The sequence below is a fragment of the Python bivittatus genome, unplaced genomic scaffold (assembly GCF_059951505.1).
Source record: "Python bivittatus isolate LINGU-HERP-01145 unplaced genomic scaffold, Pbiv_v1 ctg000980_np1212, whole genome shotgun sequence".
Taxonomy (NCBI): domain Eukaryota; kingdom Metazoa; phylum Chordata; class Lepidosauria; order Squamata; family Pythonidae; genus Python; species Python bivittatus.
This window is the reverse complement of record NW_028277125.1, coordinates 31,182,846-31,204,237: the sequence shown is the minus strand read 5'-3', so window position 1 is coordinate 31,204,237 and position 21,392 is coordinate 31,182,846. Positions and strand designations below refer to the sequence as shown.

General features: G+C 41.3%; 1 protein-coding gene across 3 annotated transcripts in view; it reads right to left on the bottom strand.

Moving 5' to 3' along the window:
• Window positions 1-20,212, bottom strand: part of PAX3 (paired box 3) — a 98,169-nt gene extending 77,957 nt beyond the window's left edge. For 2 of the 3 annotated variants that reach the window (XM_007425661.3, XM_007425663.3), the window contains exons 1-4: window positions 19,925-20,212; window positions 17,093-17,328; window positions 13,940-14,069; window positions 11,082-11,216 (exon numbers count right to left, since the gene is read on the bottom strand). In XM_007425661.3, the coding sequence (XP_007425723.1) occupies window positions 11,082-11,216; window positions 13,940-14,069; window positions 17,093-17,328; window positions 19,925-20,009 (586 nt within the window). In that variant the 5' untranslated portion in view covers window positions 20,010-20,212. The remainder of the gene's footprint in view (window positions 1-11,081; window positions 11,217-13,939; window positions 14,070-17,092; window positions 17,329-19,924) is intronic. The other variant, XM_007425662.3, reaches the window with a different exon arrangement.
• Between the last annotated feature and the right edge of the window lie 1,180 nt (window positions 20,213-21,392).

The window sequence follows — 21,392 nt, the reverse complement described above, 5'->3', positions numbered from 1 at the left end:
CGCTTTCTGACAGCCCCTTGATCATGTGTAACCACTTCAAAGTGCCATATCAAGTCAGTAATTGTAACATGGCTTCAAAATATTTAAGCTAGAGGCTGGCTGTCGCGTGTCCCATTTACAGTCAGCATCTGTCCTTTAATTCCATTACAGTACAAAGCAAAAATGTTTCCCAAACTCACAAACAGGAAAAGCATCGTCCAGCTCAAGAGGCAGTCCCAACCTCAGCTTTTTTAGTTACAGAGCAGGGCTTTTGTGTTCACATCTTTCTTTTCTCAACCTTCCTCCCCCTCTCCATTCGGCAACACACCCCTCCAAAATAGGGGTGGCTGAAGAAAATGCACTAATGTGAGCCTGAGGCAAAGAAGAAATAAAGAGAGGGGAGGGAAGCTTTGGCCAAGATGAAAGTAAGTAAGGAAGAAAGGAGGCAATTTAGTCTACTCCAGTTTGAATTGCTCTCTCACTGAAGCCAAGGATAGAGGAGTAGGATGAGTAGAGCTCTTTGGAATAGTGCACATGACTGGGGAACAATTCATCATGGCTGTGCCTGCAGGCCAATTCCACTGGGCCAGAGAACAGAAAGGGCCATTCAAGTACCAAGCAGAAGGAATAGCCAATGCAACAGGAAGGGCTACAACAGCATCTCCTAAGCACAGACTTCAGAAGAGCTGTGAGAAGGCCAACTAAAAGCTGTGATTTTTTTCAACTGATCAGAGACATCACACCAATTTTAGAAAGGAGTTTTATCTGTGCAAGAACATTTACAAATAAGCCAGATAAATATCAAGTGAAATAATTGAATCCCAAAGGTATTGTATGCATTGCCACATCTAATGTTGCTCTAATCAGCGAAAATGGGGTTTTGACTTTCTATGCATACAACTTCTGTAGAATTGCCAGAAAGGCATAAGTGTTCACGTGTCTCATATTTGCAATCCAACCAATAACTGAATTTTTATGGGTGAATTTCAGAACTGTTATACACACTCTCTGTGTATGAGTATCAGTAGATTCTAGAATGGCAAATTATAAATCAGGGCAATATTCCAGGTACCGAAGACTTGCTATAATTTATTTTAGAATCTCTGTAGTAATCTATACAAACTCTGGGTAAAAATATTAACTGATTTCTAGCCCTAGCAAAGATGTCCTTTTTGGGTTAGTAGGTTAGGGAAATAACCTATTTGTTCTTTGTTACTTTATGTACAATGTATAATTTGCTTATAAAATTGTTTGTACAATTTTATGTAATGTATAAAATATATATAGCCTATACAACTTTGAAGGATTGGCAGAGATTGAGCTTCAGAAATAGTCCAAAGTAACTCTAGAGAAAGTCCATTCAGACTTGGTTCCTGTCAGAGCACAGTTTGAGGAACAGAACTTGGTACATGTTGGAATGATTCTCATTATAGTGCTTAAAAACTACTAACCCTTTTGATCTTTACTGAGAAAGTGATTGAAACCTAGCCACTGCAATGCAATCATCTCTCCCTTTAGGCCATCTGAATATATTTCATCCAGAAGAACTCTGTTCAAAAGCTAAAACTCTTTGCAAACATGCATCCTCCACTATAGGACTGTGCAGGGCAAGCTGCTTGGGAAAATCACTGATAGTTTGATTGCAATCAGTTCTCCACTTTACATCCTCTTTTCAGCTCTCCGTCCATGACATTTATGTAAACACATTTTTTTGTCACAACTATGGCAACATCACCATTAGTAGTATGTTAGAACTCCAGAACAGCAGACTGGGACCAAAGCATTTTGGAGAATTTTGATTCATTGTAGGTCAGGTTAGAGTTTGTCCACACAACATCAATTGTTTTGAATTACAATAATCAAATTTGCCTTGAGCTTTGGGTTTTCTTTATATTTAGAGCATAGTTCTATGGGCAATAGATGGCAAAGCCAATACAATGGCTTGTTCCCATACACTTAATACCAAGCTGAGATCAATAATGAGGAGAAAGGATTCACATTACTGGTATTACACAGGTAGTGCCAAGACCTTACATGTTACTGCAGCCATATGTGATGAAGTCATGGATAATAGTAAAACAAAACAAAACAATGGATGATGATGATGATGATGATGATGATGATGATGATGATGATGATAATAATAATGACTTCTTACATGCTGTACTTGCCATGACATATGAAAGGAATTTCAGATAGGTAAACCTGAATCATTTTCTGAGTATTTTGAATAATCCATTGCATACCTTGGATTATCTAACAACCCACTCTTTCCAATAAAAGAGAATATAAGTAGCTCAGGGCTGAATTGTGGAGTCCTTGGTTTTCTCTGAGCTTGGCTTTTGCTTACAGACATTTCATTACCCAACTAGGTAATATCATCAGTGCTACTGAGTGTGGGGTTTAGTCCCTGTTTATATACAGTAGCTTGCCCTGCCACTGTTGGTGGGGGTGTGGTTTTCTCCTTGGTAGTTCCTTCATTAGGGTATTGTTTTCTGCTTGATTGTTTGTCTGGTGTTAATCCCTGCTCATCTGGGTGTAGGCTGCTGGAGGGGATGCGTTCTGGTCTTTTTATTTCTTTCTTAGCTTTCTTATTTCTTTTGAATGGTGTGTAAATGTGGTTTATCACTATATGTCTATTGATGGTGATGTGTCTGAGTGCTAAGCTTCCAGGAATTCTCTACCATTTTTCGATTTAGTTTGGTCTAGGATGCTCATAGTTTCCCAGTTGAAACTACGGTTGAGTCTGTTGATGTGTTGTGAGATTAAAGAGTTTTCATCCTGTCTTCTGACTGCTAGTTGGTATTCATGGATGCACTCTGCTAATCTTCTACCTGTCTGTCCTACAGTGGTTGATACAGTCTTTACACTATATGTTGTAGATGAGTCCTGTTTTTTCTTCTTGGGCTACTGGGCCTTAAGATATTTTGGAGGACTTTAGTTGGTTTGTGGGCTACGGTGATGCCATGTGGTTTTAATAGTCTGTTGCTTGTTTCTGAGATGCTTTTGATGTATGGTAGTATTATCCTTTTCATAGCTTGTGTTGGTTGTGCTGTAGTAGGTTGAGTGGTCAGGCACTTTTTGATAAAGTTTCATGGGTATCTGTTTTGTTGGAAGAAGTTGTATAGGTGGACTGTTTCCTTTTTCTGGTGTTCTGGATTACTGCAATGTGTTTGTACTCATCTGAATAATATTCTTACACTGCTCCTCTTGTAGGAGTTGGGTTGTTACTTTGGTAACGGAGCCCTTGGTTAGTGTGATATGTTTTTTGATAGACTTGTGTTTCTAATTTGCCATTCTTTCCTCTGCTAATGAGGAACCACACCCTCACCAACACTAGCAGGGCAAGCTACTGTATATAAACAAGGAGCAAATCCCACATTCAGTAACACTGGTGATGTTACCTAGGCGGGTAATGAAATATCTGCAAACAACCAAGCTCAGAGAGCACCAAGGACTCCACAACCCACTCTTTCCTCCACATTGATCCCCAGCATGTAGTTATTCCAACAGATGATGAAGCAGGGATACATTCTATTGACTTGGTAAACATGGGCTTGAACTGATACTGAAGAGGGGTGGACCTAAAATGAAAATCTGTATTGTACTCTATAATGTACACAGCATAAAAATAACTAAATATGACAACAGAAGTTTTAAATTGAGTTTAAATTGAGTTAAGTTTTAACTCTAAACAAACTAACTTGAAGTCTATCAGCCAAAATTTGATTGTTTAGCCAAAAGCCATAACAATCAAACAAAGTATACCCTTAAACAAAGAAGAAACAAAGTGGTCAGCATAAATAATAATCTCAGTCACTGCCTTCATTATCAATAACATTCATTTAAGGAAACTGAAATCTAATTTTAGTGGTTGACATATTAAACAATGCAAACTTCTTGGAAGAAAGACATTCTTAAACATAGAAACAGGAAATACAGCATTCCAAAGATCACCAAGTATCAGATTATTATTTTTCTTTAGAGAACAAATATGGAGAGTAGAACTTCAAAAAGTTCTGGGTAAGCTTTTGATGGATCATGAAAACACAGCACAATCTGCAGTCACAGGCAACACTGCTACTGCATCCTTCTGAATTCATAGATGAAATTATCTGTAGACTGAGAACAATCCATGGTATTTCTAATGCAGAAGCATTCAAAAGTCCTACGTCTCAGAACAGTTTAGTTTACACATGTTTATTCATTCATCTAATAGAGTTCAACTCAACTTATTCCCAAATCAGTAGACATATTGTATGTAGCATAAGATGACCAGCTATATCTTTTTGAGATATCCAATCACTTTCATTTTGATTCTTTGCTATGGCTGATCTATTAAAGGCCAAACTGCCAGGAATAATGAGAGTTCTAGTCCAAAACATCTGGAGAGCATCAAGTTGAGAAATGTCTTATTAAAGGAATGTCTTCCTTTACACCAGCCTGCTTATTTATGATCGCAAAGTATCAGCAAAAACTAGAGAAAAAAAACCATTATTGATTACAGGGCCCATTTTGTGGAATTCCCTCCCCACTTTATCACCATAAAAACTTTTCTCTTAAGCATTCTGAGAATAAGAACTTTTCCCCCCAATTTCTTTTGGTGGCATTTTTATTCTTTCTTTACTGGTAATGGAGTAGTATATGCTACTCCTGCTGTTTTCTCTTATACATCTCTCCATTACTTTAAAATCTCCCTGGCTGCCCACACTTCCCAGTTTGAAAAACCCAAATGGGAAGAGTTCACTCATGAAATCTTCAGCTGAAGCATGGGAAGTCAGGGAGATAGCAAATCAGATGAGAAAAGATTATACAAAGCAATATGGGACACACACACTTGTTCCTTGGCCACCATATAACTAAATCAGTGCAAGAACAACCCATTCTAGCCAGAAGAATTGCACTGAAGTTCTCCTTTGCAAGAAATTACAAAAACAAATTCTCTTTCATTGAACTGAATGAGAACTGATGAAAAACTGTCGCCATCTGCTCATCCATTTAATGAATGTTCACAGAATCTGTCAATTCCTCATTACCAAGACTGCCAAGCACTTAGCTGATTCTCCAGTTGTGTCACGCTTAGATTATTGGAGAAGCCTGTTGACCAGGTTATCTGAAACCTCACTGTCCCTTGATTTGTATCCAGAACACTGTTGTTTGCATTATTCTTATTTTGCCCCTACCTCTTTTTATTGACAATTGTTGTACTGTTTGGGAATTCAAGAAAGATATCAGTACAAATCAATGATGCTGACACACCCAGTTATTTGAAAGTCCTGTTGGTGATTCGTGTAATTCTGTGCTTGGCCCTATTATTAACGGAAGGTCATTTGGTTCTACCACCTGCTAGAATAATGATGGTTAAAAGCTTTTTCTCACTCACTCCAGTTCTTTGAAAGAGAGTCCTACCAAAAGTATGCATGAAATCAGATCACTTAAAGTTTTAAAAAGCATTAAAAATGCTTCTCTTTCCTAGGTACTTTAAAACAAACACTTGTTCCTTTGATTGTTTAGAAATTAATATTACATGTCATGGACCTTTGAACTTGAGTTCCTTATTTCTGTTATGAAATTTAAGTAATTGTAACGTTACAGCACTGTTGTTTAATTCTATGTTTCCACTGTGCTTAGTTATTGTAAGTAATAAATAAAACTGCTACTAATAATGATACTAACTCATAAGAACATGCAGATATTTTTCTGTATGATGTTCATTAGAAGCCTTATCTTTCTCAATACTTGTAAACAGACTGTAACCTTTCTGTAACTGGGTCACTGAGAAAAACAAGTCTGAAAACAGTATCATAAACTTCCTTTGGTACATCATAAGAACAACTAAAAAAACAATCTCCCTTAATTTCATGTCTACAAAACTATTTCAGTGGATTATCTATTTCATATAGGTTTCTACTTATTGAACAAAACATTTTTTTTAAAAAAATTAAAATTAGTTTTTAAAAAATTTTCTCCAAGAAGAAATGAGTTCATGTTGGATGTCATTTTATTTGTATAAATAAAGTGGCAAGTCAGAAACTGAATCAAAATACCCTTATTAATCCAATTCCAACATGTCAGCTATTAAAAGCACACAAGTTTTTGTATAAGTGGCTAGATATGTTTATTTAATCTTTAAAATTACTCAAATATTTAGATACGTTTCTGAATTGCCAATGGTATCTTCCAACAGAAATATTAGTGTGGAGTAATACCAGTGCAGTATACAACACTTTAGAAATATAACAAAAATAGGTTGCCTGTGTCCATCTTATCTACCATAGATATGCAAAGCCATTCTGTTGACATGAAAGACTGATCTTCATATGTATTAGAGAAAGTTCACTACTCTACATTTGCATTTCATGTGAGTTATTTCTAAAATCCATGTAGGTGTTTTATTGCAATTTGTTTAGCCTATATTTTCCACACATTCTCTTGCAAAACTTGAGTTTATATCCATGGAGTTTCTATTGATAATAAATACAAACTAACAATTATGTTCATGAAGGAAATGTGTGTATTTCTTTACAAAATAATAATAATAATAATAATAATAATAATAATAATAATAATAATAATAGGATAAAAGTGCCAACTCCAGTCTAAACATCTGGCTGATTGTGCAATCAACCATCATAATAATAAGCTACAATTCAGTGCAGGTACTCGGATGCCATTTCTGTTTCATTGGCATTCCAAAATAAGCATATATTATATAAATATAAATATAAAACATATAAATCTGCTGAAGCATGATGTTCCAATTCATCAGTATCAGTTCTTTTAAGCACTCAAAAATATTTTTTTATACTACTACTAATAAATCATTATTGTTGGTACCAATGAACAGTCTCCTTTTTTGTCATTGCGATTGCAATCTACATAGATGTTAAAACTACCCTTCAAGCAGAAGCAAACAAAAGGGGAAAAAAAACTGCACTTTCAGTTTTGCACTAACAAGAATTTCCATTTGTTTTGCCCATATTGGCGAAACAAATAGAAACAAACTCTCTTATGTTTACAATTAAACTTAATTTGAAACAAAAATTGTTTGCAGCTTGAAGTACCTTAGTTTTGGGATTGAGCATCATGAAATGCTAAAAGAAAATATTTTGAAATAAATACATTGAAGGAGATGAAGGCAGCAATGAAATAGAAGAAGAGACAGAGATGGAGATACAAGGGATTTCCACTATCCCAGAGATTTTACCCAAACAGTTAGCTAAATGTTGGCTAAATTTAATTTAAATCAATGAAATTAATTCTCAAATGTGTGTGTTCAGACCTGAGAGACCAAGAGATAAACTAGCCTAAATACAGATGCTTCCATTTAACTAGCTTATGAACTGTAACCAATGAATCAATATTTAGAAGGCACTTAAAAAAAAAGGTACGTTGTCAATTAGCATTAATCATTTCTTCCCTAATCCAGTCCTCGTTCCACACATTTCATCCCACCGCTCAGATATACTAAGTGGTGATCTACTTTCATGCAAAAAAGAAGGCCGCCTAAACGGTGACCACAGCTATACGAAAGTGAAGGGAAAAACTAAAAAGTCTCTTTTGATTGGAATAGTAATGTGAATGACGTACATAAGTCGCATAAATACATGATATGACATTCTGTTATTTGCCAAAACAAAACAAACAAACAAACAAAAACCACAGAAACGTGCTGGCATAGTTTTCCTCTCTGCAAGTTTGTGCTCTTTCTTTTTTTGAGCGGCTGTGAAGATGCAGTTCTCCTTAAATCTCTAATAGGCTTGAGGGTGTTTGTCCTCCCTCCTCCCCTTCTTTCCTTTTGGCTTTTACAATGCAAAGGGATACTATAGTCCTGAAGAATGGTTTCAGTTGTCTATCCTGAATGGCTGTCGGCATCTCTAGCCATCTAGAAAGGCTAGAAACATTTTGTAGGTGAAAATAGCCACTTTTTCCACGGTGGAGAGTCCATAAAACTCCTCAGAGCATCAGCCATTGGGACTCATTGAATAATTCATCCCTCATTGCAAGCCCATAATGTCTTTTCTGGGCCCTATTGTGGAGACTGTTTTCTCTTCTTTTCTCCTTGAATTATAAAAAGGGTGCCTTCTTTTGTCCATATCAAGCTGCTGCTAGCTGAACCTTTGTCTGGCCAAAGCTAAAGTGTGAGTTTCAATGGACTCTCCCCTCTTTGTTTTCCAAGTTCATCTCCAAGTGTAGATTGTGTATAGAAGGCTTTCTTTGTAAAAGCTGGAAAAGTTGTACAAATGTTTGACCAGCTCATTTGGTACTTTTGTCTCCTGTTCTCCAGGGCCTATGGTAGATGTGAAGGGCAAACTTTAGAGGAGGACTGTCAGGGAACCGCAGACAGCAAGTCACACAGAACATTGGCCATAGCAGGTCTGCCAACCCAGGCAACAAGTTCTTGTAAATCTACAATCTATAATATCAACAAAAGGGAACAATCTGCACAGAAGTGGACTGGGTATCCTCCTCTTCATTTAGCCAGTAACTACAGCATGGACACTTAAATACAAACATACACAAATGTGTAGAAATTAAATCTACCTTATATGATCCAGAAGACATTTCCATGCAGTTAAGTCAGTGAATGTTGCTTCCAAGTAAAACTAACTTTCCCTAATGTGAAAAATTCAATTGTTGCTGGATCTCGGAGCAAACATGCATGGGGAAAGTAGTAAATGTCTTCAGAATCCTGGACTATTCCTTAATCTAGTTACCTTCTGTACGTGTGCACACATGTGTCTTAATGTTACAAACCACCCCATTCATAAAAGTAAATTACCTAGGAATAAATGAGACTTACTAATCAGTTGACATGCCAAGAATCTACTGCACAGATATCATTTCACTCAGAGGTTTCTATTTTTGTGATGATATTGTGAAAAATTAGAACTTTCATCAAATAGTCATCAAAATTGTTTGAGATAGAGAAGTCTTGCTCTGCGCTTGAGGTGTACTTCAACCATGAACACATTTACTTAGAAATCATTTCCACTGAAGTTGTAGTCAATGCAGCTTCTCAAATAGGCCACTGTTGACAGCATCTCTTCTTTGACTTGAAGCCCTTCGGGAAAAGGGCAGGATCACGACCTTCTCCCAAGGATTTTCCTCCTCCCTTCCTACCCTGGTCCCTTTTTATTTAATGACTTCAGCTTGACTAACCCCAAATACTGGCCTGATTTAAGGACACAGAGGGGATGGGTCTCAACAGCTCCAGCCACACGATTGAGCAACTAGCTTTTCACAAAGAATTCAGACAACAAATCTTCCTCCCACCCCCCACCCCCCTTGGTCCTGCATTAGGAGCCTTTCTTCTCCAGATTGCAAAGTGTTCACAAATAACAATTGAATACTGTGAGATCTGAAAGTTGCGAAGAGGGAGAGAGAGAAGAGGCAGAACTGCATCCTTATTCCCTTGCAGGTATTTCTCCTCTCCCTAAAGCGAAATTTTCTATTACAGTGTCATGTTCAGGACACTTTCCACTGCAGGTTTGACCCAGCAAGATTGCACGCCATTTTTCATAAATACAAGTGACTCAATATTTCAAGCATGGCTATTTAAGCAACATGGAATTCTCACCTTCTCCCGGCATTTTTTTCATGCATATTGGAAATGGACTGTGGATGTCTACCTTCCAGATCAGCCTTCTACTTGTTACCAGGGAAGTTCCTCACTCCCAAGACATGAATAATAAAATAGCTTGAATTCATGAGACTTATAAAGCCATCATTGCTCAGAAAGAAGTCTTGCCAGTCACACAGGGCAAAGTCCTAGCAGCTGCATTGGTACAACACCATGCTAGGCTTGGTGACAGTTAACCTTGGTTAGATATTCAGGAGGGAGGAGTAGGCTATGGTATAAATTTGGTAAGTTCATTGTTGAGTGTATTGTGAGAATCCAGAAATAAATTAACTCAGTGTGAGTGTGTTATATGAATGCTGCCTATGTGTTTGATAGTGTGGGGAGAGGCTTGCCCCCAAAATAGACCTTAAAATTGCTGCAGGGTTTACTTGCTAGGATGGGGAATCTTGAATCTAAACATAATAGCAGCACAGCTACTGTTACCTCTAGAAAAATTAAGTCGCTCCTGAGTTAACTTCCACTGATTGTAACAACACATATTCCCAGAGAAGCAAGCATAATTAATAAACTGCATAACTTTGAAGCCTGGAACTCATTCAACAGGCACTAAAGAGCTTTAGGCCAACTAGCATTTACTAGCTACCTCCCAATAAGTAAGTTTCATTGAGTTTAATGGGACCTCCTTCCTGGATTCTAGCCTCAGAAAGTGAACCTGAATAAGAGAAAAGATAAGTGAACTTTGGATTTTATCTTAAATAATGGCCACAATCCCACCCATGTTCTCTGCTAATTAAGCCACACTGGTTTCAACACTGTCAGTTTCTGCAAATTTCTCCCTAGGTCTGGACACCTGTGTTGCACAACTGAGGAAGTGAATTCTGGTCCAGGACATAATAGTTTTTAAAGTGCCACTAGACTCTTGGTTAGCACTACAGGGGAAATGGTGTTGCTGCAATGTAAGTCATCTTAATTCTGATCCCTAAGACTGACATTGATAAAGGAGAAATCAGAGAGGCAGACAAATGCAATCATGTTTTTCAAATGCTCCACTTTTCACCACCTCTGAAAAGGCTTTCAGGCTGAGTCAACATCTATCCATATCCCTCCTAAAAACTTTGCGCACAAGAGGCATTTTTGCAAACCACCTACACCTTATAGGTCCTGAGAAAGTCCCCACTGTCCACGGAGTTTCCTAGGACTCCTGCCGAAATTGTGCCTTTCTGTTTTGTTCAGCTCTAACAGCCTCCTCTACCTTCCAACTTCTCTCCTCCACCCAAAAAGAAAAAGAAAACACACCAGATGCGCCCACCTGCAACAGCTGCCACCATCATTCAGGTTAACCCAAGGACCTCTCTCTAGATACAGTACAGCTTCCCCTCCCTCCAACCCAGGAAGTCAAGCCCTGGAGGGCCTCCTCGCTCTCGCAGCGCTTCTCTGCGGCGATTCCACCACCTCCCCCCCCCCCCCACACACACACACTCCGCGCAACACCAAGCCTGGGGACGGCGGCCGTCCTTACCTCTTTCGCTGAGGATACCATCGATGCTGTGCTTGGCCTTTTTCTCGTTCTCCTCCGCTTCCTTCCGCTCCAGCTCCCCTTCCTCTTCTTCTCCTTTCCCAAATTTGCTTCTCAAAATGCGGCTGATGGAACTCACTTGGGAAAGAAAGAGGAAAGAAGGGACAAGTCAGGTGTGAAGCGGGGAACTGGGAGAAGCCTCACATAACCCGGCTGGGCTCCGAGTCGCCCTGGGGCACAAGACAGAAGACTAGGATGATGCTTGGAAGCAACAGTTCAGCATCCCTTCCGTTTAGGAAATGGGGCTGGGCTGATTCCGTGCATCCTTTGCTTGCGGTTTTGCGATCCTTTATAATTGGGTCCCCCACCCCTCCCCATTTCCGATCGATCGAGTGAGCGCTCACACCCTGTCTTAGTTTGCAAAAGATCCTCTTCGGCTAGTTATTGGATCAAAGTATCCTCTGAGTTTCCCCAAAACCTTGAACCATAAGACAACCGAAGAGTTGAATTTGCTCAGCTCTCAGTCTCCTGGACACGTTGCGCCCAATGCTTTTGCTGCGGGGCTTTGAAGCGACTTGGTTATGTGGGTCATATGAATGAACGCAGGCCTGAGCTACGAAGTAATCACCCACGTTTTAGCCTAGTATGTTTTACGAACCCAATCCGTGGGGCAAATGTATGGTTTAGCCTGTGTACCCAATCAGGAAAAATTGTGTTAACTGAAAAACTATGGATAAGTTCCCCAGAAGTAAGCGAGTTACGGGAACGCCGCAATAGATAGAAAAATCTATGCATTGAAGGACGGTGCACATTCCCCACCACACCAAAAAAAAAAGAAAACCCACGTCAGCCCTGAACAGCACTAGAACAACGTCAGATAATAAAAGTTTGGTTGTTTAAAAAGGAAATCTGGTCTGCCACCTAACTTAGCAAAAAGCAAAGATTGGCACGCTTTTTCGTAAAGATACTGAAGGAGGCAGCGCAGTTTTGCAGACCTTGAGGAGGTTTGTTCTCAAATTAGCGGAGCAGCAGTTCAGGGGAAACGCGATTCCTTCGAAGCCATTTCAGAGGGCAGAGTCTTCCTTCCAGGCTGCTGAACCCTCAGGACCCGCACATACCCATGCTTCCTTGAGGATCTCACTCGAGTGGAATATGTGGGGAAGAGCGAGCACGTGGTTCCCCCCCCCCTTTTTTTTTCTTTTTTGGTGCCTTCGAGTCCGTGCTGGCTCCGGGAGACCACCTGGACGAGTCCCTGCAGTTTTCTTGGCAAGAGTTTGGAAGTGGTTTGCCATTGCCTGCTTCCTAGGGCTGAGAAAGAGTGACTGGCCCAAGGTCACCCAGCTGCCATTATGGCTAAGACGGGACTAGAACTCACCGTCTCCCGATTTCTGGGCTGGTGCCTTAACTACTACACAAAACTGCCTTCATACATGTTCATACTCATCGCTATTAGAAATATTGTCCTACCTATATTTTAAACGTATTCCTTGAAGTACATGATGTGGGCCCCTGTAGGAATCAAAGCATTTAATGCTGCTCAAAAAAAAAAAAAAAATCCCCTTGAAAAGATTTTGCCCCAAACCTCCAAAAACCTAAAGAATAATTATTTCCAAGAATTCTTTCCCCTCTAGGCAGCCTTTATTTTCTCCTAGGAAGGATGGAAATCAAGACAGGGCTACCCTTCTTTTTCTTATATATTATACCAATATATCTCTGTGCTTCCTTTCAAGGACTGATAGAGAAGCCATCACCAATCAGTCCCTCCCGGTTTTGGTTTGTTTGTTTTTTGGTTTGTTTGTTTTGGTTTGTTTGTTTTGTTCTTTGTCTCTCTCTTCCACCCCCAATTTTCTTCAACATAATAAAACTGATAGTTAGTGGAAGATTGGAAATTCACTTCTACCAAACTGACCGAGGCCACAACAACGCGCAAGAGGTGACGATCCAGAAGGGATCTTAGCTAACGACTAAGGTAAAATATTCGTATTTTTATGATGCACATAGATCCATACATAGAAGCATAAATATGCGTGCGCGCACGCATGCATTAATTGCGGGTCTGCGACACAATCCTGCCCCGGAAAGCCCCCTTCGAGGAACGGGGGAGAAGAAAGGAAAGTTCCGCGGTTATCGGATGTTAAGTAAAAACAAGCCTCATGCCACGAAGAAACAGGTGTTCAAATGGTGATTAATCGGATCATCCGAATATATGACCTGGGTGGAGGAGATGTGCCAGGAGGCGAAGCTCGCTGGTCCTCCTCTGCTCTTTCGCCCGAACCCAGCCTGCACCGCTGGTCAAGACCGCGCCGTCTTTTCGCCCTTCCCTTTCATCCACTGCCTATAAAATAAATCCGCTGCCTATAAAATAAAGCCTGGTCTTCCGCATTCATTCCCCGCTGGCGTGGGGGGGTGGGGGATGCAGCACTGTCAATAATTTAGCTTCCCCCCACCGTGTCCCCTGGGTTTGAAACCGGGAAGAGTCCAACGCAGCGTTCAATGGATTGGCGCAAGTGCGACTCTCCAAGCCCCACCCTTCTTTCGCGACCCTCCCGTGCAAGGCCGTCGGACCCCCGGGCGCTCCCTTCTGACCCAGCCTGTGGAAGCTGGCCAGGCCATTCCCAGTTAGGCTGGGTCTGGTGCGCGCCGCGGGAAAGTGCGGTCCCACTTAGACTTATTCCCAAACAGGGTCCCTCCCAAGGCACATCCCCTTAGGAGCAAGAGTAGGCATAAAGCAGACCGCAGGTTTCCATCCAGATCCACGTTTTTCGGACCGAGGAAGGAAACTGTCGGTGGATTCCGCTGGAGACAGAGAAGGACCGGCCGGGTGCAGAACCCCAGTGTTACCGCTTTCCCGGGCGACTTACCTGAAGGCACGGTGTTTCTGTCGCACACGCCGTCCTTCAGCAACTTGTCCCGGATCTCCCAACTAAACATGCCCGCGTTCTCCCGCTTGTACTCCTCGATCTTCTTCTCAACATCCGGCGTCGTCACCTGCTTTAATAAAAACAATCCAGAAAGGAAACAAGGTTTGTATTCTTGGGGGGCGGTGGGCGCGGGGAGCACGATGGAAGAAGCGGAAAAAAGGAGAAAGGGCGAAGCGAAAGAGACGACGGAGAAAGGAATATAACAAGAAGGCGAGGCTCAGTAAATCCGGCGAAGGAAACCGCCCTGCCGGGAGGTGCAGAAAAATAGGACAAACTCTAGAATCCTTTCGGGACAAGACTTCGTGTCATCAGCTTTGTAAATGGACCTTGGAGTGCCTGTCTGACCTAAAGCAGCAAAGTCAAGAATATGACACGATTCAGGGAAGACCGTTTAAAATTAGCAAGACCTCCCTAAGGATGAAAACAACAATACTCGATAATGAGGGAGTGGACAAATTAAGAATCGAGATCGATACTTAGAAAAGAAGAAAGAAACATGTCGTTTATTCTCACAAAAGGGTTCAAAGGAAAATAAACTGGCACTCAGTCCCGCCCCAAAAACTGTCCATTAAAATTAAGCGTTTCTTTTAAAGCAATAAAGATCGAGTGCAAAACCAAACCAAACCAAACCAAACCAAAAATATAATGTAATTCTATATATACATATATATAATTATATATATATTACATTATATATATTCTCTCCAAAGATGGGAGGGGGGGAGAAGAATCAACACGGGGGAGAATCCATTTAATTAATGAGATACAAAATGTTATAAAAAAGGAGTTTCGAAAGTGCAATAAAAGTTTCACTGAACAATAGCAACCACGAATTTTCCCAAAAAAGAAAGCAGAGGCTACATTTTTCTGTGCCCCCAGGAATCATTCAAAATATTATTTAACATAAACGATAGAACCCCTCTGTTGAAAATGAAACAAACGAAGAAGCTTCAACTTTCACTTTGACAGGACTACAGATGTGATATAAAGTACTTTATATTAGAGTACATTTAGATTTCAAATCTACTATTCTCTTTAAAGAGAAATGTGAGGAGAGAGGGAAGAATAGAAATCAGTATAAGATAAACTTATTAAAAGATGGAAAGTATTTTTAAAAGGAAAATCTGCTCTAGTGTAAACCTACTTCATAATTTGGCTGGTCATTTTGGTAGCATTCTAAATAAATAAATACATGTTACTAATTATATACATCTACATGTCAGAAACATTTGACTCCAAAACAATTAACCATGAAGTAAACCAACTTATTTCAGTTGGTATCTGTGTCCCCCCCACCCCCAAATCTGTTTAGAACTGAGGTGGAGTTGCAGCGGCTTAGTGAAAACTGGACTGCCAAAAAAGAAAAGCTAAAAGTATAGTTTCATTTTGGCTCAGCTCATACTCATTGGTGGCATTTGCTTGTGCCCTCGTCCTCAGGCTACTACCAGCATAAGTAATGATCCTTAGGATCACTGGACAGTGGTTCTGGTCAGGGGCTACTGTAGCAGAAGCAGGACCCGTTGCCTTGAGAAATGGAGGGCAGCCAACAAGTGCCCTGAAAGGCAAGAGAAAGTTGGGCTTCTCTGGAGTCTAATTTCCACGCTGTTTCTCAGAAACATTCCATCAGGGTTAGTGACCAACTGATTGTGGCAGACATACCAGGCCCACCTAAGTCTCTTAATTTAGGATTGGGTGACCCACACAAATTCTCTGAACAACTCTACAAGGGAAAGAAGCTAGGATAAAGGGTTATTCCGCACAGTAACAAACAAGCAAAGGTGCTTTAAGGCCAGGAAGGAGATATGCCCCTCACAATGTACAAGTCCAGTTAACGGAAGGAGACTCTACATTCCCAGTCCTGGACATCCTGGTCCTCTTCAAGGGTGGGGAAGAAAGTCTAAACAACCAGCAGAGATAAATGTGGCTTTGTTGATGTCAGAAGATGCATGCAAGCCTCCCTGCCAGGTATGGACGTGGTTGGAGGTCTAGTTGCATTTGTTGAGTGACTGCTCTGCAGGTCTGTTTGGCTTCATCCTCACTCCATACAATTATCTGAGGACAGGGCCAAATCCATATGGGCTATATTTGCACAACACACCTATAGCTATACCAAACTAACTCAATTTTCAGTGGCACAGAACACTGAACTAGGAACTAGCCACATCAGCTAGGCTCATCTGAAATACTAGGCTAATATGGAGACTCAGTTTGGAGTTCAATATAGGGTTCTCCTTGTAAAAATTACTCCTTCCTACATGGATCAGTAAAAAGAACTGCCACTATAAATTGTGTTGTCCAAACTGTGGCTTCCATTCTATGCTCATAATGCCTTGCTAACCAAAGGCTTTATCCTCATGGATTGGGTGCCAATATTTTCATGCTAGTGATTGGTATATTTTGCCAGGAAGTGAGTACCACTCTTTCCAACATGCTCAAGGGACACCACTGGCCACAATCTACAACATATAACCTGATCTGGCCTCATAGCGAAGCACTATGAGGGATTTTTCCCCACACCTTGTTGTCCATTGGGAAAAACTAGCTATTTTCAGGAAGAACTACTGTAAAACAGTTAAAAGATAAGACCAGCATTATCTTGGAGGGAAGGGTGTAAATGTGGTTCCATATCTATATGGACTATCTATATAAACCTGCCAGTACAGGGGCTGAGACAACCCACAAATAACAATAAGGCAAGGCTCATCCATAAAGTATTTGAAAGGTGGATCCAGAGCTTTAATTAATAGTACTACCGCCATTAATAGTAAAGCTAATCAGTTAAAATATAATCCCCAAAGTATATTTTGGGTGGCCCAACTCCCATTTGTTTTCAGGGGATGACTGATTTCAATTTGGGGGAAGGGGATGAAGCAAAGTTACTACAACTGCATGGAATGCGCTGAAGAAAACTGGAGGGAGAGAAGCTGATATCCCTTCTCCAAAAGTGCCAGGGTGACCGTGTACTCTCCTAAGCAACATCGTCCTTCAAGTCACCTGAGCCAACCTAAACTGTTACCAAGTAAAGTGAAACTGCAATTTTAGAGGATCCATGCCCCAAGTACCCATCGCCTGTCTGCCTCCTGAGATACTCACCTTGGGTTTGCTGCCCCCAATGGCCCCTGGCCGTATGGAGCCTGTCTCCTGGTACCTGCAGAGGATCTTGGAGACACAGCCATGCGATACTCGGAGCTGGCGGGAGATGACGCATGGCCGGATGCCGTGATGGGCCATCTCCACGATCTTGTGGCGGATATGGTTGGGTAGAGGCCTGCCATTGATAAAAACACCCCCGAGCTGATTGACTCGGCCTTGGCCCAGAGGAGTGGAGACTGGATGGAGGGAACATTAAAAAAAAAAAAAGAGAGTACTTGTTTGGGGATGAGCCAGGTACATCCAGAAGTCCTTCCACCCAAACTCCCAGAGAAGAGGGACAATGCACAGGACAGAAACATGCATAAGGACTAGCAGACCTTGAGTTCACCCTATGTTGGGAAGCTAATATTATCCTGATACCCAAATCCAAAATACTTTTCCTGGAACATGACAGTCACACACTCAAAATTAGCTAACCCAAGTTATTTATCTCAACACCATTGAATGGTTCTGTTGTGGTCACAAAATTAGCTAAAAATTGTTGAAAGCATGGACTTCAGCCTACTTATAATGCATGAGGCTACTTTAAAATGTTCAACCCATGTTATTAATTGGGGCTACTGAATAAGCCAATTCATCATACTCTTAGTAGAAAGCTGACAGCCCATTTAGCCTCTGTTCTTAAAGGACCTTCCTTCCGAATGAAACCGTTTAGAGTTCAGATTGAATAAAGTTTTTCATCTTCTAAATCTAGACAGATCAAGTCAGGATTTTAGGCTCCTACATTTAATCTGAATTCAACATCCAATAGTATTGCACTGTACCACAAAAGCCAGAAACATACATGGGCAACTTAATAAAAGAATTCTGTCCCCAGCCCTGAAAACAAACAAAAAGTGCAGGAGAGAATTTCTAAGTTAAACAGTGGGAAATTATTATAAGTACCAACTTGTAGTTGCCTGTAATTAGATCTCTGAATGTACTACTTTGGACCATTCATTTTTTCTGTATCTCAGAGGAAAAACTAAGGTTTTGTAAGTATTTGTGAATTGTGGGGTTTTCTCAAGTGTGCCAGGGTACAATATTTTTCAATTTATAAAGGGTTCTATCCAGAGAATAAGACCTGTTGAAATAAATGGCTCAAGGTCAGTACTAGGTTTAGTCCATGGATTTTACTTGATCTGCTCTAATTATATCTGAGTCTGATTTAAATCCATTATTGTTAGTTTTTAAGGAACTTTAGGACTTTTATTTAGGTTCTGTTTGGGTTTTAAAATGTAGGTAGCATTGTTCAGAAAAGGATATTGTACTGGTAGCTAGACAGATCTGTGACAAGAATATAACAGGTATCAATATTACATTCATCTGATGGAGTGAAGTTGAAGAATTGATTTGAAAAATATAGATTTAAAAAATAATTTGCCAGTCCATCACTGTGCATCTATCCATCCGCTTATGTACACATCCATTTTGTCCCAAAGCAATTTGCGCAGTGTCACACACTGTTTGCTTTGCCACCTCATGCCCCAGCTGGCTAAAGAGTTGCCACTTTGTTGCCTCTCGTGCGAGTTAATTACTTCGAATGTACATACTACCAATAGAAGAAGAAGAAGAAGAAGAAGAAGAAGAAGAAGAAGAAGAAGAAGAAGAAGAAGAAGAAGAAGAAGAAGAAGAAGAAGAAGAAGAAGAAGAAGAAGAAGAAGAAGAAGTTGTTTCACCTGTTTTTATCTCTTTCTAAGCTGGCGAGACAAGGAGGGGGGGAAAAAAACAGCCAGTATTAATTAACAGGGCAAAAGAACTATACAACTAAAACTTTTCTACGAGTCTAAAGAAATGGAAAGCAACACAGAAGGCGGCCTCTGGAAATTGGGAGTCTCCAAAATTGCGTTTGAGTTTGTGCAGATACATTTAATGTTCTAGATTTGAGTGTGCGGGGGTGGGGGTATCCGTGAGGGTGCACAAAGAGAGGCATTGGACCGAAGTTCCTTAAATCTTACTGAAAGAAGGGAGTGGGGTGAATTGGAGGCTGAGCTGAAACAGTATGATTTCAAAGGGAATTGCTCAGTAGGAAACTTAATCATTGCTGCTGTACAGCACTAGAAATAATTAAGTAGGTTTGCTAATTCTTGTTAGAAGCAAGGCTTTCTTGTTACCAGAGAAAACTAGATAGGACTAAAGGGAAGGCCTGGTGCTGCGAACTCTTTTCTACGTAAAGACATTTTTTTCCTTAGCTGAGCTAGAAATGTAAGATCGCCATTTCAAAACGGCTATGAAGTTTCTTGGCTCCTTCACCTGCGAGGTATGGAGGTGGAAACTCTAACCCACTACGTTCAATGGCATTTAATGTGAAAAAGGAGGGAAACTGACTGGTGGAGTGCAGCTGATTTCCACCTTCTCCAGCGACATTCTGTCTTTTCCTTTCCCCTTCCTGCAAAAAATACAAAGTCAAGTAAACTAAAGCTCGCAGGGAGAAGTTGGGAAAGAGAGCATGATTTGGGGCATGCTTTTTAATGCTGCTGTATATCCCTATGCCTGATTTGCTTCCTTGGAAGTGTGCCACCTGAACTGCAGTGGCCTTGATTTTTTCCATTGGAAAGGGTGCAGATTCTCAGAGCTTTCCTCTTCACCCTGGCTCGATCCACGTGCGCAGAAAGTTGCTTCTTCAACTCCACTAACAAATTAGTTCCAGGAACGCAAGGAGACTCCAGATCCACAACCAGACCCATTTCGTCAGCCTCCCTCACCCAAACAGAGGCTGCAGGGATTGTTAAACACCCCCTCCTTTATCTCCAACTCCCCTTCCACACTCTCCTGCTGCTTCACAGTCCTTACCTTCTAACGGAAAACCACTGCGAGGATAATTCTGTCCAGGAGCTGGTCGCATCATCCTGGGGACAGCTCCACCCAGAGTTGTCATTTTGGTCGCAGCTTGGCTTTCTTAAACGTATTATATCCAAGAATTGCGGAGAAGGGGAGGGGAAGGCAGGTCAGCCCTAATAGCAAATCCGCATAGAATAAGGTGGGGGGAGGGTTAATTTAAAATCTAGAGAGATCGGGGTTTAAAACGTGAGGGGGAAGGAAAGGGAGGGGATCCAACTTGAGGAAGGGGGGAGGGGAGGCTCTTTTCTCCTTTCTGTCAGTGATATCTTAGAGCGAAAATGTGGCGGAAAAAGAGAGACGAGAGGAAGGGAAAAGTTTTGCCCGAAAAAGAGGGATTCGCAACGGCTTCAGCAGCTGAAGAAAACCGCGAACTGCCAGCCCTTGTCCGGGAAGAAGCTCGCATTGATCTCGCCCGGCTTGAGTGGCAGGCGGCGGGGATGAGTTCTCCTTGTTCTTGATTTGCAGTGAAAGGAAACTCCGCTCTGGAGTATTTATTAGTTCTTTCACCCCAAGCTTCCTTAGGATCTCTGCGTCGCGATTGGCCAGCCGGAAGACTGTCCCGTCTGGAGAAGCCCGGAGCTGATTGGACGAAAGCGCCAACTTTCTCTTCTCATCCTGACAATTGAAGAGCTCCGGCTTTGGAGTGTGACCCGCGACTCGCCTCCCTTTCCTTGATAAAGTGTCTTTCTTTCCCCTTTTTCTTCTTTGCAGAAAAATGGCTGGACGAGGGGGAAAAATGCAGGAGGGTGGGGGGGAGAGCCGGTCTATTTTTTATTTTCGGTCGGTCTGTCGGTCAGTGGGTCTTTTTACAACTTCTCTTGGCACAATGCCACCGGGGAGAAGATGACAATAGGGAAATAGCCAGCCTCCTGATTGCTTGGAGTCAGTAACTTTCTCTGCCCCCCCCCCTACCTTTTCTGTCTTTGCTGTGAGGTTATAAATGTGCAGCTGTACGTGTTAGTCTGGGAGAAATTAAAAGAGAAACTTCGCCGTTTCTCCTGAGACGTTTCTTTGTCTTCTGCACTCCAGACTAGATTCCCCTGGGCGTGTGTCTGACATCCAGCAACATTCTCTCCCACCCCTCGCCCCCCAACCCAATCCTGATGCCCTTCCCCATTTCCTTTGGAAACTTTTCGAAGCTGCAGTTGCATTGGGGAAAATTAATCAGGTTTTTATTCCGAGCGGGCGGGGGGGGGGGGGCGTGCACAAGCCAATGATGAAAACAGCCGTCTCCGTCTCTCCCCAAGAGAGGTTCCTACTTTCAAGACTAAACAGATCGAGGAATCCCTGTGAATTCAGTTATGTGATTCTGAGTGGGGTGGGGTGGGGTGGAGATACACAAACACATAGACACGATATATGTATTCGTTAAGCTGAACTTCGCTAAGAAGCGCTTCTTCCCGGGAATTTATTATAGCAT